We start from the raw sequence: 18,995 nt of genomic DNA, 5'->3' as shown, positions 1-18,995 counted from the left end.
TAAAGTCACTTATTTAAACAGCTGTACTAACGTAATGGATATTATATATTTTTATTATTAAGTATATAGAATATTTCCTAGGTGTTTCACTGGTTTTTCAATGACATAGACTTACTTTTCTGAATCTCAGTGTTAGTCACATAATGGCTACAGGATCATATTGATAACAGCTCTTTCTGGCAGCATGAGGGATCTCTTGAATTCTGTAGACATTCAGTTTTATTTGTCCCCCAGTATTGAAAATGTATAACCTATTAAATCCTGTTCCTTGCTGTTATAACTACACAAAATTAAATGTGGTGATTTTTTTTGAGAATTACCATTAGATAATTTTTGAAATTCTGAATTCTTACTGATCTTGCAGGTTCTCAGTGGGATATTCTAGCCTTTGGAAAGCAGTGGATTAAGCTAGAAATTATCAAGGGGTTGTTGTTGGCTTAGAATTTTCTGAGATTCATTTTTATTTTTACGTGTAGCTTGAGCCATTCTTTTTTCTTGCTGTATAGCATTCCATTTAATACATCACAATTTATCCATTCTCTTGCTAGTGGATATTTGGGTTGTTTCTATTTTTTGATAATTGATAATTCTTGCAGTCAAGGAGAGGGATACATGCTGTCAACCAGCCTGCGTGCCACTAAAATCTTCTTGGGTGTTCTTTTGGCCTCCTTTCTTTTAGACATAGGGAATTAAAAAAGTTAGTATAATTAGGCAATGTGCATTAACTTGTTAAATTATAATAACCCTTGAATTATCTCTGAATGTCTTTTGTCCATGTATGTCAAGCTCTTTTCATCCCAAGGCAGGCAACTAATATTGGATTAATAAAATTTTGAATCTGAACTGTCCTTTGAGTTAGTACAAAATTATGCTGAAATATTGAGTTTCTATTGAAGAAAGTTGACAAAGAATTGATTTTAAAAGGTTTTTACAGGCTCAACCTTATGTGAGAAGAAGAAAACCATAACAATTGCATTATGTAATGGAATATGCAATGAATTTAGAGAACTGATAGTTTAGATAATTGAGAACTGAGAAAACATTTTACACGTTAACATTAAAAATTTCAGTCTACCTCAGCTCTATAGTTCTATCTATATAGCACTTTCAGTGACACCCATTTTCAGGTTCCTGCTGTTATGTTAAGGAGAACATCTAGAGAATTCCTGTTTTCTTCCAGAAACAGAACCATGTCTGAAGGTGACAATTAGAGACAGCCACCAAGAAGGTTAGGATTAGCTGTGAATAGGTTTTAGAGTAAAAAAGCAGTGACTATAAAAGATTATTATAGTTGTTAATTTCTGCTGAGGTGTATGTATTATTCTTGTGCCAAGCTTACCTTAGCCCACTACACCTCATTCTCATAGGAGAGTATTGAAGTCAGAGGGCAAATATTTAATTTTGCATTGAAAAAAAATGTACCTCTTTGTGGTGATCTTATTTTAAATGCTATATTTAGACATATGGAAAACTTTTAAGTTTATAGGATCATTAAAAACAGCCTATCTTCTGAAATTTGTAGTGTTTTCTTGGTTCTGAGGAATTCTAAAAAAATCAGAGTTGCACTTTCTGGTATGTTTTTGTTTCCTTTTTGTACAGTGTTTTGTAATTTGACAGCTTAGAATCAATAGGCCAAAAAGATACTTAAAATTTCATTAACGATTATGCCAGGTGTAAGCATCTGGCTCCATGGATTATCACAGTGAACATCCCACATCACCCCTACTCAGTCAGCACATGGAATGCTGCCAGCACCCTGGCAGCTCCTCCCATTTCCCCACCCAATCTCTACTCCTCATCCTGACCTCAGGTACCACAGTTTAGTTTTGCCTGGTTTTGGACTTTCTATAAATGGAATGATACAGCATAAATTCTTTTATATCTGGCTTTTTTCACTGGTAGAGAATGCAAATGCAGGAGATGCAGGAGACACAGGCTCTATCCCTGGGTTGAAAAGATATCCTGGAGGAGGAAACGGCAACCCACTCCAGTATTTGTGCCTGGAGAATTTCATGGACACGGGATCCCAGTGGGCTACCATCCATGGGATCACAGAGTGTTGGACACCACTGAGTGGCTGAGCATGCATGCACGCTCCCTGGATATTATCCATGTCCACATTGGTACATACTTGTGCATTGTTAGTAACTATCTACGCAGTAGCAAAATAGTGGGACAGAATTCACTCTTCAGAGGTTTATTTCAATTAGTCAGTCACTTTGACATAAATTTACTACAGCCTTGGAGAGAGATTTTTTTTAATTAGTATTATAAAATAGCTTCAGATTTATAGGAAAATTGCAAAAGTATTATAGAGAACTGCTAAACCTTTATCCATATTCATCCATTTTTAACATTTGCCACATTTGCTTTATCATTCTGTCTGTTTCCATGTATACATGCATATGTATATGCATATATATTTTGTTATTCTAAGCCATTTGTGAGTAGATTGCAGATAACATGTCCCTTTACTCTGAATCCTTCAGTGTGTGTTTGCTAAGAATGAAGATATTCAAGAGTGTGGCTTTAAGCCAGGAATTTCTGAACTCTACATCTCTCATTATCACTAGTTTCAGAGAAAACATCATATGCACACAATTACCATGATATCTGCAACTATTCAAAATAGAAAGGGAGAGGTCCATAAAACTATGGAATATACTTTTCCTTTGAGTAGCTCATATCTTATTAGAGGCATAGTGTGGATCTGTAAATATTTACAGACTTCCTTGGTGGCTCAGACGGTAAAGCGTCTGTCTACAATGCGGGAGACCTGGGTTCGATCCCTGGGTTGGGAAGATCCCCTGGAGAAGGAAATGGCAATCCACTCCAGGACTATTGCCTGGAAAATCCCATGGACCGAGGAGCCTGGTAGGCTACAGCCCATGGGGTCGCAAAGAGTGGGACACAATTGAGCAACTTCACTTCAAAGTATAGAGTAGGTTAACACATAGGTTAACAAATACTATTTAAAGAGCATGAGCATTTGAAATTTGAAATTCAGATTAGGCATCCTTCTCCAGGACCACTACTTTTAATTATTAAAAACATGTAGATTATTGTTGTTAAGCAGGCTGAGAAAAAGAAGCCAAGATACTTTTAATATCGGTTTACTTAGAAGTAGGTTCATTTGTACAACAGTGAAATGCTAAAGGAAAGGGAGTACATATATGTTTTGTTTTACCTTACTTCAAGTTAATTCTTAAAAATTTAATATTATTTCATTGTGTAGTAGCTGAAATATAATTATGCATAATCTGATGGTATATTTACATAACGTCCATTTAGCAAATATAATATATCCTTTATAAACAAACATCTGTTTCCTCCTTATTGTTGCTTCTCAGCTTTTGAGCCTATATTTGAAAAATTTATATTGAAATTCACTGGTCAAATGATAGTCATTTTATCTACTTCTAAAAGTTTTCAGTGACAAAATAGGTTTTTGCTGACAAGTACTTTGTGGTGTAGTTTGGTTCTATAGTTTTCTCATATTATCTGATAAAAATAGTGTAATTACTCATGGTACAATATTGAAATTATTTGTACTTTATTGATGTCTTATGGGAATGCCTTTTTATCCTAAATCCTGGTTTTGGACATCACTCTCTTTCTGTGCTAATGCCTTTCCTTGTTTTCCTGTGGTACTAGACAAGACACTGCTTCAGAATCAAGGTGATTAGAGGTCTAAATATTTTCATTTACAAGTTTATTAATTCTTCTAACTGATTATTACCATTCACTTAAAAAATCAGTTTTGGCTGTCTTCTCCATGCATGCCATCCTTCCGGTGATGTGAGGGGTATATAGTAGGGGGAAAATGACTCCTGGTGTAATCGAAGATTATGAATGATCATATAAAAGATTGATTGTAAACAAATACTGTTTCTACTCTATTCCACACTGACATTTCCTTAGGACTCTGCTGTGGTCCTCAGTAGAGATTAATTCAAATTTGAAACTAATGGGAGTAAGTGAATTTGCTAGTTTGGAGATATATATGTACATTTAAGGAGTTTATTTCAAATCCCAAGTAGATGCAGAAATAAGAATCCTAAAAGAAATCAAATCTGGTTTTCACTGAAAAATATTCTTAGTCTATTTCTGTTCATCTTAATTGCTGACACATGGGTTACTTTGAGACACTGCTGTGGCCTTCCAGACCTCCCACTGGGCTGGACACAGGAAAACACCTACTTCCTTTTTATGGAAGTCTGACCACATCTGTGATGACATTTCTTCCTCCTGACACACATGCTTTTTGTGGTAAATGTCCAGAATCACTGCTGAATAGCTTAACTGAAAATGATTATTCTTTCCTAGTTTCCATGCTTTGCTCATATCACAAGCCCAGTGGAAAACAGACATTCCTATCTTCCTGTTGGGGTCACTGACATTTAGATTTCTTTCTAATGGGAGTTAAAATCCAGTATAAAAGATTGGGCTAGCATGAGATGTACAAAGAAAAAAAATTATTTGGGGCCACATTGATAAGATAAAAAGTGACTAAGACTTGTAATTGACCTACATTTTTTAATGGTTGCATGTAAGACCATTTCAGTAATATTTCTTATCTACTTCCAAAAGCCCAACAGAAATGTTAAGATTTTCTGTGTCCTTCTAGAAGGTTCTACCATAGGCATGGAAGTAGGTCTGTGTTTTACCTTAGGGGTCATCTGGCCTATTATTTTATATATGGTTAGACTGAATCCCAGAAATGTTTAATATCTTGCTTGATATAGTTTATATAACATTAAGTTATAAGAATGTGAGTAAGCAAATGAGCTCCCTAGAGATATTTAAAATTCCAATGCAAAGAACTTAATTAAAAAATTTTTTTTCACTCAGTCTAGAGTTTAGGAAATAAAATTCTTTGTTCGTGTTCTTTTTTTGTTTTACACATTGATGAATCTATCTGATTTGATTCAGCTTAATTGATTTCCACTCGATTGGCTCATTCTCAGTTTTATTTAATTAGTAAAGATATTCCATAGAATGATAGATGGGTACCCAGTTGAAACCAGGGCTTACATAAGCTATTAGTCCACCTAAAGTAATTATGAATTAAATCGTACTATGGGCCTTGTGGGAAAAACTCTCAAATTGCAATACCGTGTTATTCCACTGCCTTTCTTGAGGCATCTACAAAGAGAAAGCCTTTTCAGATTTCTGTTAAATGGTTTTCTTTTTGTTGTTATTGTTTAGTGGATTAGTTGTGTCTGACTCTTTTGCGACCCCATGGACCTACCAGGATCCTCTGTCTATGGGATTTCTCAGGCAAGAATACTGGAGTAGGTTGTCATTTCCTTTTCCAATATATGTTGGTATATATATTAATGTGTTTTCTATTTGATCATCCTATTTAAAAATGAAAAAGTGTTTACATTTTGAAATCTAGTGGTTTCAAAAGAAAATGAAGTGAGACATTTACATAAATGAACACATAATATAGTAATACTCTATAATAATGTAAAATGACATTATTCCATTAAAAAAAAAAGGAAAGAGAAGTGCTGACCTGACCTAAAGACTTAATACTAATTACAGACTGATTTTTTACCCTAGAAATACAGGGGAACCTGGGAGTTCTAACAGCTTTATTTTTATGAACCAATAGGGCTTTGTCTGAACTAATGCAAAGGGTATTTACCTTGACATAGTAAACTATAGAGCCTAAGTGTCTGGATTCTGGATTGCCTGGGTTTGAATCCTGACTCCCCCACTATGTCCCTGAGACTGTTGGCAAATGACTTAGCTTCTTTCTGCCTGTTTTCTCACTAAAAATAGGAATTGTAATACCATCTACCCCATAAAGTTGCTGTGAGGTTGAAATGAGTTCATACTTATGAAATGCCTAGAACAGTGCCTGGCACATGGTATGTCTATTTGTTTTAGCTTTATTATTACTATAAAAAAATACATGTTATTTTGTTCTTAATTTTACTCCAAAGGTGGACATTACCTAGGATTACTTAAAGGAGAAACTGAAGTGAAAACTAATATTGTAGTAAAAAAAAAAGGCAAAAAACAAACACAAATTAAAAATTTCAAACAAAAACTTACCCCCTCAGCCCGGTGAAGTTTCCAAAGTGAGAGAAAGAATTTTTTTTAAATATTTTCTTTTTACTTGTGGTTTTGGTGACATATTTAAGGAGGCTTAATCTAACTCAAAATCTTGAAGATTTACTCATATATTTTCTTCTATGAGTTTCATAATTGTTTTACATTTTTTAATTGAAGGATAATTGCTTTACAGAATTTTGTGGTTTTCTGTCATACATCAATAAGAATCAACCATAGGGAGATTAAGAATTCTGATGCACACGGTATTGATTCTTAAAATTACTGCCTTAGGAATGTTAGGTTGCTGATTAAATCTGAATCAAAAAGTAAAGTGCCATAAGCTGCACGTACAGACTGCCTGTTGAAACCCTTTTCTGAACCCAGACTTCTGGATACACGTTTTTCTTAGTAGATGAAGCACGGAAATTTTTGCCTTATCTTGGCCACCAAACTGCTTTTTCAGGATGTCGTTTTCTAGTACATGATAAAGGGTCAATGGTCTGTTATATAAGTTCTTCCTTTTCATATAACATTATCTTATATTTTGACGGTTAATTTTTGGCTTATTACTGGCCATTAAATTCCAGACAAATGAGGAAAATGTGTCTTTTTGGCAGTTTGTTTAGATTACAGAATTTTAAGTTTTAGATATTATGAAATTTTCAAATTTGTAACAGCAAGCTGATATAAGGGTGCGTTATACACCAGTTTTATAACCTATTCCCCCAAATTTGTATATTTTACAGACAATAATGAAAATGACATGGGTTCTTCTCAATTGTACTTTTAGTACTACCCAGACACTTGCTTTGTTATTAACACTGAATTTGAAAAGATCTTTTTAATTCCAGTATTAAAATACAAAAGTTTCAGAATCCCTTTGCTTTGTTTTATTCTAATTTTGCTGTTAGATATACTAAGCATTAAAAGAAACTACTATTTATTGAACATTTATCCTGTGAGGCATTGAAATTGTTGCTTTTACATAAGTCACTTAGCTTCCTAGGATTAACTTATAAATTGGATACTCTTATGTCAATGTGTTACTATCTGGAAAAAAAGGTGCCTTATGTTGTTTATTATGTATTGTCATTGTTAGTACATTGACACCTTAGTCTGTGCTTTTGGGAAATGAAGCTATTAGAACTTTTTGCCAGAAAAACTTGAAAATCATGACTATCATGACTATCAACAAAATATTTTAAGAACGTAGATCTCTTATTTATTCCTGACCTGTCAAGGAATTTATTCCTGACAAGCCAAGCCAACATGAGTTTGATTAAACTCCGGGAGATAGTGAAGACCAGTCCCTGGGGTCACGAAGAGCTGGAGACCACCGAGTAACTGAACAACAGCAGCAATATCAATGTATTCCGCAGATATTTGTTGAGTTTGTTGTTCAGTTGATAAGTCGTGTCCAGTTCTTTCGGAGAAGGCAATGGCACCCCACTCCAGTACTCTTGCCTGGAAAATTCCATGGACAGCCTGGTAGGCTGCAGTCCATGGGGTCGTGAAGGGTCGGACACAATTGAGCAACTTCCCTTTCACTTTTCACTTTCATGCATTGGAGAAAGAAATGGCAACCCACTCCAGTGTTCTTGCTTGGAGAATCCCAGGGATGGGGGAATCTGGTGGGCTTCCGTCTATGGGGTTGCACAGAGTTGGACACAACTGATGCAGCTTAGCAGTAGCAGTCCAATTCTTTGTGACCTTGTGGACCATAGCACTCCAGGCTCCTCTGTCCATGAAATTTACCAGGCAAGAATACAGGAGTGGTTTGCCATTTCCTTCTCCAGGGTTTCTTCCTGCCCCAGAGATCAAACCCGCATCTCTTGCATTGGTAGGCGGGTTCTTTACCACTGAGCCACCAGGGAAACCCCTTTTGTTGAGGGCTTACCATTAATTACCAGTTGCTATACTAGGAGCTAGAAATACATCCTTGAATCGGGCATGTAACACATAACTGCCAAACAGTTATACAAATAGTGTTATACAAATGAAGATACAGGGTACAGTTAAGAATGCTTCTTAGGATATAGCTATTATATATAGAACTAATTATAGTTCTCAAAAGGAAAATATTGAATTAAGGCTTTCCAAAGGGGAAGTAAAGGTGGACATATTCAGTCAGTATTACAGAGTGGTGAACTGTGGACTCATATTAAAGTTATAACATTATCCAGGATACATAATAAAATGGGCTTGACTCTACTGGGATGTGCATCAGCTACTTCCTGAAGTATCATGGTTCAGCATGTCACTTGCTGTCTGTGAAGTAGCTCAAAAGTATGTCTTTTTCCTAACCTTAATTTACCTAATCTAGAAAGACAGATCAAGATTAGAAACAACTGAATGACCTGATAACTGTTAGTATGGATATGCAAAGCAAATACAAATACGACAGACAAGGGCTGACTGGCTCTTCTGAATTCTGATTGTCTCAGCCTTAGGGAGTTCCTCTGAGTATGTGAGTGAGGTGGTGGCTTTTCTAGCTGAGTTTTATTTCTGCACTAACTACTAACACTGCTTAGTTCCATCAGAAATTTCGCACCTTCACTTGTTGGAATCACCACATGCAAATATTGTTCATCATTCTCTCAGGAAGCTCAGAGACTTTAAAATGTAAAAAAGCAAAATATTCCCACCACCATGAGTGGCAACAGTTATTGCATGGTGTTTCAGCTGCTAACATAATTGGTCTCAAACGTTAAGTTTGAGTCATAATGACCTTCTTAAAAAAAAATGACCTTTTCCTGCAGATAGCCCCAGCAGAATTGAGAGTACTCTTTTCTAGAAAATAAAATTCTTAGAGCAGACCAGCATTACTGTATGTTCATATTACAAACCATTAAGGTAGAAAGATGTGACATCCCCCAACTGCCTACCTCACCCCTGCCCCACTAAGAAAGTTACGGAAAGTGATTCTGGGGTCAAATAATTTAAGCAAGTTAGGGAATTTCTGTATCCTATTTGCCTTTGGTGAGTCACAGTGCATGCCTGCATACTGTGGTCTCTAAGAAGTCCTGCTCTAAAGAAATCTGTTTAGTATTTTAAAATGCAACCTATCCAGTTGATTTGGCCACACTTTTTTCTTTAATATATCACTAAACAGTAATCCCAAGGTTGACTGTCCTGTCTTTGTTCAGGTTATTTTTTATCATGATCCAACTATTTATTGATGGTTAACACTTTCGAGATGGATTGTAACAGTTAGAGGCAACTAGAAGCTATCTTATCAGTCTGTTCTATAATAGCTATAAGAAAAGCTCTTTATGATCTTTTAACCAAGTATTTACAATGTTTAGAATATACTACTAATTAAAATTCTTTCAGCAAATGATGAGGTCATTAGTTAAGCAGCTTTTGCTCCTCTGTATAAGCGCTTCTATTGCTCAGGATAGAACTTGGAGTGGTTGGCTCCTATGGAAAGAGTAGAAACAGGTGAGCTTCTGATAGGTGGGCTGTGCCTGGACTGCACCTGTCCCGGGATGTCGTGGCCTGGGTGATCCGTGTGCCTCGCGATGCATCGCTCCATGTTGCCTGTGGCTTGTGCTTGCCCCTGGTAGAACTTGTGAATGCCTTGTGCTACCGTTTTGTTATGAAAGATCACGTTACGCAGTTTCCTTTACAAGTTATCTATTTCTGTGTTTTCCACAGTGATGGAGAGGGGAGAAAAAGGACCTCGTCCACCTGCAGCAATGAGTCCCTAAACGCTGGAGGAACCCCTGTCACTCCTCGCCGAGTTTCCTGGCGGCAGCGCATCTTCCTCAGGGTTGCCTCGCCCATGAGCAAATCTCCCTCCGCGATGCAGCAGGGTTCGTTCGCCAGTCGCTTACCTCTCACTACTGTCCTAGACTCGGCAGTGGAAGGCGATGCTTTTTGTACAAAGAGAATTAAATGATTACAGTAGAGAAGTAACGTCTCTTTGTTACCTCCGAGCTAGTGGATATCGAGATAGTCATGTATCATTAGAACCTGTTAGACGTACAGTGAATGCTGTTGAATGAAGGAAGGAATTTCCAAAACCTGTTTGGGAGCCTACTTCATCATGCAGAGGGAACTAAGAGTAGTGATAGAAAAGAAGTCAGAGATCTTTTTATTTTTGGAAAAGCAGCATTTTTTACGAGTCACACAAAACAAAGTCACATAGAAACACTGAACAATATAGAAGTGTATGTAGGTGCGCTCGGTAGACGTCACCCAGCAGCTCTCTTTCCGTATTAGACCTGTAAGAAATGAAAGCAAAATATACAAGGGGGCAAAGTAAGTGTAACAAAGAACAGAAAGATTTAACGATGATGAGAACACTAAAATAATACTAAAGAGAATTTGAGAGAGAAATGAATAAATAACTTTCATGGGAGATTTTAACATACTTCTCTCTGAAAATTAAGTGTAGAGAAATTAAACATAGATAATACTTGAGAAACACAATTGAACAAGCTTGATCTGATATTTGTATAGAACCTTGTCACCTATAGAGAAAATTTATTTATTTTCAGCACACATGGAATAGTTGTAAAAATTATTTATGTACTTGGCTGTAAAGATTTTTAAATGAATTCCAGATAACCTTGATTATTCATACTATATTCTCTGATCACACTGCAGAAGGATAAAAGGAAGGAAAGGAGGAAAGGAAGAGGAAGAACTAGAGGATAACTAAAAAATTTCATGTGTTTAGAAACTGAAAACTGTTTTCCTAGAAACTAGAAAATATGATTGGATCCCTATGTGTCAAAATTGAGTGGTATTTAGAGGGCAGTTCTAAAACCAAGAAAGCAAAATTCAAATGTACTAAGTTTTAATTTCATACAGTAAGATTTTTTTAAAAATTATTAAGGAAGTAAATAATACGAGTAGTGAAGTGAAGTGAAGTTGCTCAGTCGTATACAACTCTTTGCGACCCCATGGGCTATAGCCTACCGGGCTTCTCTGTCCATGGGATTTTCCAGGCAAGAGTACTGGAGTGGGCTGCCATTTAGGGAAGAGGTCAATTAATAAAGAAAACAACCCAAGAAAACAACGTTTCTAGAGGCAAAATTAACTCTGCTGGGGTGGTCAGAGAATGTTTTTCAAAAAAAGTGAAGTATTTTATTTAAACTCATTGCTGGGAGAAACATCTTTTGAAAAGAGGGACCAGAAAAGCGCTAGAGTCATTGCAGAGGACTTTGTGGGTAAGGGAGTCATGAGAAAATCAGCATCGTGAGAACAGAGAATGGAGGATGGAGACGAGGTTGGAAAGATTGAGGCCAAACTCTAAAGCGATCAATGTGCTATTCCCAGGAGTTTGGACTTTGGCATATATGCAACCACTGAAATGTTTTAAGACACAGAATCATGTTTGTTAATAGGAAAATAAATTGGCAACCGTGCAAAAGATGGCCTGGAATGGAGGGTGAGAATGAACTCTGGAAATTGGGTAATAGTGTTGCAGGGGCTTCCTGGGTGGCTCAGTGATAGAGAATCCACCTGCCAACTCAGGAGACATGGATTCAGTCCTTGGGTCAGGAAGATCCCCTGGAGAAGGGAACAGCAACCAACTCTGATATTCTTGCCTGGAACATCTCATGGATAGAGGAGCCTGGAGGGCTATAGTCCGTGAGGTTGCAAAGAGTTGGACATGACTGAGTCCCTCGTTTCAGGAGTGAGCAGAGTGTTCTGAGCCAGGCTGTGCCCAGAGTCACTCAGTTGTTTTTTGTTTTGTTTTGTTTTGCACACTCAGAGACTATACATAGATGTTGTCAATTGCAGAAGTGTTGAACCCTGGGAAAGGCCAGGTCATTTTGGAGCACCTATCTTATAGGTCATTTTGTGCGGAAAGAAGAAGTAGTGACATCATGCATGCTTTCATTTCAGCAGAGGGAAATCTGAAAGGGGAATTCAGTCTAGTGAATTGACTCAAATCATTAGTTCCAGAAACGGAGAGTTTGGGGGGGGGGCGGGGCGGTGGGGGGAGCTTTGTGTACGGCTTTAAAGGCGGAACACAGAAGGAGAGAGTGTCGAGTCCAGAGAGGACTTGTGTGGTCTGGGTTACGACTTTGGAATGCCTCTCACTGTGTTCTTCTCTGCAGATGGCCTGGACCGGAGTGAGCTGCTGCCACTGTCCCCTCTTGCTCCAACCATGGAGGAGGAACCGCTGATGATATTCATGTCTGATGAAGATGACCCAGAAAAGGGTGAAGAGAGAAATAAGTCGGAGGAACTGAGGTGTTTGTGGAGAAAAGCTATACACCAGCAGATCCTGTTGCTTCGAATGGAAAAAGAAAACCAGAAACTTGAAGGTTAGCTATTCAAACGGGGCCAAAGGGCATGATATGATACTGTAATTTAAAGGTGTAGTTTGTTAATACTCTCCCCCACACTCATTCTCAATCTGTATACACACTTTTACTAGAATAGCTACTGATGAGTTCGTGAGGTCGTCATGACAGGGGAAAGGTTAGCCTAAGAAATCTGTATTTCTGTTTGATAGATTTAAAACATCAGATGCCTTTTGAGTATATTTGGGTGATAGAGTAATAGAAGGTAATAGAATGTATATAATATGAAGTCAGTGGCTTTAATATGACTAAAGTTTAACATCTTTGTGTATAATTTAAAAAAAGACTTAAACATGAAAAAGTAAATTCTCTTCAAGCTTCAGGTCAACTATTCATAATATGAGAAATATTCCTATTTCAAATAAATTATATTGTATCCAATTCAACTAATTATCTCTTGACAAATCAGAAGTGCTATGTTTTGTTACTGTTTTATGAATTTTCTATTTAAAAATCATATTGAAGTCATTAAAATTTTAATTGGACAGTTTATAGCAGCTATTGTACTATTCATAGTGCTTGACTATTAAATTTATGAATACCAAATGCATTAGAATGTGTTTTCCAGACTCTGAAATAATGATGACATTTACCCTAGTGCTGATAGAATCACACACAGGGAGATGTGTAGACAGTACCAAAATCTGAAAAATGTTTTAAAGCCCTTATCTTGGGCAAATCACTTAATTTAAAGGGCCTTTTTTTCACATTTATAAAATGAATGGTTTAGCTTATGTAGGCCTTTGACTTTTAAGATTAATGGAAAATTACAATCTAGGTTTTTCTCTGACTTGCTTTTATTGTTGTCTTTCAATGAAGCTTCTTTTAGTATAGGCAGGTATTCACATTTCTGTGTTCAGCATCTAAAGATTCCTCTTACTATATCTATTGTTCCACTAAATCTTTTACTTTTTAGTTTGCTAGGGCACAATTTATTTTTGCTTAACACTATATTCTTAGCAGAATGAAAAGTTTATAAGACTTTTATATATCTTTAGGAAACAAATCTTTTCTTTCAAATTAAAAAAGCAATTAATTGTTATTAACATAGCTTTTAAAAGTTTGATGTGATAAATAGTATGCCCACTCAAGCTTCCATAGATTTTGAAAGGAATTTAATTTGTGTTTTTTGTAGTTGATTATATCTTGAACTAACTCATAAACAGAAGAGGTTGAAGATAGATGGTTATTATTTTCTTAAAACATGACATTGTATTTCATTAACAGGAGTATGTGCAGTAGAGTATTATATTAAATATTAATGGATAATTTTAGAATCATACACTGTTTGAACTGGAAATGACCTTGGAGATTATTTAGTTCCATTTTTCATTCTGCAGCTGATTTAGTGACTGGCTTGGGGATGCTAAGAAAATTAACCTGAGGTCAAACAGTGTTATACTGGCAAACAAGTATGAAAATTCCAGTTTATTTACCACAGTTTTTAGGCTTTTTCCCAGTACACCATATTGTATTTCTCAAATATATAGTTAATATAAAGAAATGGAATGTTTTACTATAAATGACTGCATATTCTGTGTGTTATATATGGCTGTATAAATTGACAGAATAAGAGAAGAGGTGACATTTAGAATATATGATCAGAAACCTTTGTCAGTTCTGTTTTTATTTCTGTACTTAAGGAACAAAGACCAAAAAAAAAAAAAATAGCTTAACACATTACAAATGTTAGCCAATGGATAAGCATTCTTTCATAGTTCTCTGTTCTTTCCTGGGTAACCAGGGCAGATATTAATTGTTCTTACTTAGCACTTTATCCTCAGGGTGTAGATGATGGTTAGTATTATTGTAAGTGAATAATGATCCAGAGAAGGTTGGAGAAAAAAAATCTGAGGAAATAATATGGTTCATCCATTATGAAAAATATAATTCGTAAAGTTATATGTTGGATTATGTTAATTGTTAGCTTTCTCTATGATAATCCTAGAGAAATATAAAACAAATTGTTGCAGTTCAGTTGCCAAGTCATGTCCGACTCTTTGCAGCACCCCAGGCTTCCCTGTCCTTCACTATCTCCCAGAATTTGCCCAAGTTCATGTTCATTGAATCAGTGGTGCCATCCAACCATCTCATTCTCTGTTGCCCTCTTCTCCTTCTGCCTTCAGTATTTCCCAGCATCAAGGTCTTTTCCAGTGAGTCAGCTGTTCGCATCAGGTGGCCAAAGCATTGGAGCTTCAGCTTCAGCATCAGTCCTTCCAATGAATATTCAGGGTTGATTTCCTTTAGGATTGACTGGTTTGATCTCCTTGCTGTCCAAGGGACTCTCAAAAGTCTTCTTCAGCATCAAGAGTTCGAAAGCGTCAGTTCTTCGGCAGATATTGAAAAGCAAAACTAAACTATGCTAGAAAGCCATCTAGTGGTATCTAGGAGGAATTTTTGATAGTTTGATTTATCTTTTGATTATGTGTTGACTTTTAAGTAGAAATTTTTACTGCCCTGCCAGAATAGTAGTCTATTATAAGATGGTTTAATTCTTTTGAAATGGCTTCAACATTAAGTAAAGAGTAATACTCATTCTGCTATTTTTGTGCTGTCGAGGACTTTGGATGCCTGACAGAGATTTGTGTTGCAGGAGGTAAGCTGACTGAGCCCTGGAGCTTCAGTGATTACAGATTACACTTAGCGCTTCCGTTCCATGTGGTCCTAATGAGAGAGAAGAAATATGCTTCCGTGTTTTTTCACCCTTCTCCCCTTTTGGAATCAATTCTTCAAGATAAAGCTGAGGTGTAGATACTGGTTGCTTTTATAAACATTTCTTTTAATGAACTCTGGGCTTAGATTTTAGACAATCAAGTCAGAGAAAATTTTGTATTATTTTGAAAAATGAAAATGTTAACTTCAGTGAAAGGGACTTTCCTCTTAAAGATTAATAAAAATGGATGCAGGAATATGTAACCTAGTGTCTGTGTGGCTAAAGACAGTGTGGGTAACTCTGGAAATAATTATAAAAATGTATCAGGCTATCATGATCAAATATTTATCAAATCAAGGTTAGCCTGAGGCATTATTCTCTTATAGATATAGGATATAAAATATTAACATTTTAACGGTATTAACAATGAAACCGCCAACTGTCACTTTTGTAATTATCTATCGCATTTGTCAAATATTTGAAATTTCTAGCCTGGAAAACATGGTTTGTTTTTTATGCCTAGGAGACTTGTCATCTGTAAGATATAGAGTAAAACCTCCTTAGAAGTTATTCCTGTTTTTCTTTTTTTTTTTAATACATGAAATGACTCAAAATTTGAGAACTTTTCATGTATCTTCCATTTTTTACAAAAATTTTTATTTTGAGAAAATGTTACTGGTTGATTCCTAAAAGTCATATGCTGAGGTTTTACAAAGGCAATAAAACATTACAAATTCTGTGTTTTACAACGTATTAGTCTTAATGCAAACTCTTTCTTTCTTAGCAAGCAGAGATGAACTGCAGTCCAGAAAAGTTAAATTGGATTATGAAGAAGTTGGTGCATGTCAGAAGGAGGTCTTAACAGTCTGGGATAAGAAGTTGTTAAACTGCAGAGCTAAAATCAGATGCGATATGGAAGATATTCATACTTCTCTTAAAGAAGGTATTCTGGATCATCTTAATCATCTTTTTTTTTTTTTTTTGAAAAGTTTCAGAGATTGTTTTGACTCATCCAGTGTAAGCATAATTTTCTCTTTGTCTTTACCTATTAAAAAAAAGGAAAGTAGTTTATTTCCTCCTGTAGTTAGTGACTATGTTGATAGGAATGTGGTGCTAACGGCAGTCCTATCCCTGAGGAGATAGCAGGCACGTTTTCTACAGTTTCCTGCTGCTTCAGTCAGCTGGTTTCAACTCAAGAGTTATCAGTTACTGAGGAAAGAGCATGTGCATTAGTACAAATCTTTGATCATATCCATAAAAATATCTCGAACTTATAAACTTGACTCATTCCCATTATTTGCTCAGAAGTATTTATTTATATATATATGTTCACCTACATGTATGTGTTTATACAAATCTATATTATTAGTTAGCAATCAGTTGTCCTACCATCTATTTTTTCTTTTGTTTATTTTTGGAACATTGCTTTTATTCAGCCTTATATTGCACTGCCACTTTGTCATATAAAATGACTGACATATAAACATCTTAAATTTAAAATTAAAACTAACGTGTGAATTGCTTATTTGCAGTTTCTGTGACTCAGATTCAATATATTAAAATGAGAATCTCTGTGACCTGCTGGGCATAAAATAAAGATTCCAATGTAACTTGATCATGAATCTTAAAAGCCTATGATAATGTGAAGCTGTTGCATAATTAAGTTAAAATTAAGATTAATTTTGTAAGATGCTGTGCTTACAAACCTGGTACCTGTTCTTTTCCCTTGAAGATATGGAAATCCCAGAGATTTCCACTGAATGCATTGTTTGGGAGACAAAATAGTGGCTAATCAAATGTGTGTGAGATGTAGATGATACTGTTCTTCGGTATGACTTACAGAGATGTTTTAGAGGTGCTCATCTTCCCATTTCTTATAAAACAGAGTTGAAACTTCTTAGCACTGTGCCCAAAGCTCTCCTTGATCTCTCCTTCTTTCATTTCTCATCTCATTTTCTACCTTTCCCCACCTTGTAGCCTGTGCTCCGAAGATGCTAACTAATTTGCATCCCGGTATGGCACAGGCCATTTCTTTCTTTCTTCCTTTTTTTTTTTTTTAAAATAAAGATATTCTATATTTTTTAAAAGCTTTGTTTTTGCTTTTCGTATTAACCCTTAGTCTTTTTAAAAAATAATTTTTATTTATTTATTTTTGGTTTCGCTGGGTCTTCATTGCTGTGCACAGGCTTTCTCTAGTTGTGGTGAGCAGGGACTATTCTGTAATTGTAGTGCATGGGTTTCTCATTGTTACGGCTTCCCATTGCAGAACATGGGTTCTAGGGTACTGGGTATCAGGAGTTGTGGCATATGGACTTAGTTACCTCTCAGCACGTGGGGTCTTCCTGGACCAGGGATCCAACCCACATCTCCTGCATTGGCAGGTGGATTCTTAACACTGGACCACCAGGGAAATCTCACTGGCTCTTTCTTGATTAGATGCTCCAGCTTCCCTTCCCTCCTTCTTCTGTCCTCTCTACCTTCTCCCCATTTCCCAGCTCCCCTTCTTTCCATCACATCTTCTTCTCACTCCTCCTTTATGCCCCCTTTCTCTGCTCCTCTCAGGGCCTCCATACATTCTTCTTGCCAAAGTCATTGCTGCCTACACTCCCAGCCTGGAGAATCCTGTTCTCCCTCAGCTCTCAGTTTAAATACCATTTCCTCAGAGTGCCCCCTCCGCCCCCCACCAACCCCAAATAAAATAGTTTTGCTGTGTTATTCTTTCTCATGATTTTTTCCCTTTAATTGTCCTTCCCATAGTTTATAATTTTGTATCTATGTGTTTATCTGTTAAATGTTTTCTCACCATCCCCCCCCATACTCCTAACACCTAAGACAGCATCTTACATGTTATTTACTAGATGAATGAAGGTGATGGTGAAGTCGCTCAGTTGTGTCCAACTCTTTGCGACCCCGTAGACTGTAACCTACTAGGCTTCTCCATCCATGGGATTCTCCAGGCAAGAATACTGGAGTGGATTGCCATTTCCTTCTCCAGGGGATCTTCCCGACCCAGGGATCGAACCCGGGTCTGCTGTATTGGAGGCAGACGCTTTAACCTCTGAGCCACCAGGGAAGCCCTAAAAATGAATGCATGAGTGAGACTAATGAATGAGACTAATTTTCCTGAGAATGGATTTATTCAGCTCTCAATGATGAGGTTTCTTCAATGCCCTGCTCTATTCTCTGCTATATGTTAGATGCTCAATAAATATTTAACTAAGGTGAATTACCTGACTTCTCTGGTGGTCCAGTGGTTAAGAATCTGCCTGCCAGTGCAGGAGCACAGATCTGTCCCTAGTCTGGGAAGATTTTACATTCTGTGGGGCGACTATGCCCATGCACCACAACTACTGAGCCCACGCTATAGAGCTAATGCTCTGCAGCAAGAGTAGTAGCCACAGTGAGAAGTGCACACACTGCAACAGAGAAAACACAACTGTTTTCTCGCTGCAGCTGGAGAATGCCTGCATGCAGCAATGAAGACCCAACACAGCCAAAAATGAATAAATTAAGTGAATTACCTTTTTGGAATTGTTATTGGATGGTTAACATAACAGCCCTCTCCTTAACAGTGATCCATTTAATGGGCTAATGAAAGTTACCCTCTAAAAATGACTTTTTATGTAAGATCATTCATTCATTCAACACATACATAAGTAGCAAGGTATATTCTTGGATTTCATCATGCAGAGATGAAAATATGCTGATTATTCTCAGGGAGTTCACCGTTTAAGTGAGGAAACTAGACAGATATACAGTATAGCACTAACTGTAATCCAATATGCTAATATTACAGTCTGAGTCACATAGTATGTGAGAAGGGAGTCTTACTCCTAGAGATGTTAGGGAGAGTTTCTGCAGAAGAATGGCATACAGGCTCATTCCTGAAAGACAAATGGAGATATACTAGGTGATCAACTGGAGGAGCTTGGAATTCCATAAAGGTAACAGTA

At 36.6% G+C, this 18,995-nt stretch overlaps 1 protein-coding gene across 12 annotated transcripts in view; it reads left to right on the top strand.

Moving 5' to 3' along the window:
* The window catches only part of TBC1D4 (TBC1 domain family member 4), a 221,185-nt gene that overhangs the window by 172,277 nt on the left and 29,913 nt on the right, over nucleotides 1-18,995 (top strand). For all 12 annotated transcript variants that reach the window (XM_069601757.1, XM_069601756.1, XM_069601760.1 and 9 more), the window contains 3 exons: nucleotides 9,724-9,881; nucleotides 12,141-12,350; nucleotides 15,827-15,985. In XM_069601757.1, coding sequence (XP_069457858.1) covers nucleotides 9,724-9,881; nucleotides 12,141-12,350; nucleotides 15,827-15,985 — 527 coding nt within the window. The remainder of the gene's footprint in view (nucleotides 1-9,723; nucleotides 9,882-12,140; nucleotides 12,351-15,826; nucleotides 15,986-18,995) is intronic.

The sequence above is a fragment of the Ovis canadensis genome, chromosome 10 (assembly GCF_042477335.2).
Source record: "Ovis canadensis isolate MfBH-ARS-UI-01 breed Bighorn chromosome 10, ARS-UI_OviCan_v2, whole genome shotgun sequence".
In the NCBI taxonomy this organism is placed as follows: domain Eukaryota; kingdom Metazoa; phylum Chordata; class Mammalia; order Artiodactyla; family Bovidae; genus Ovis; species Ovis canadensis.
This window is presented reverse-complemented; position numbering and strand designations above follow the sequence as displayed.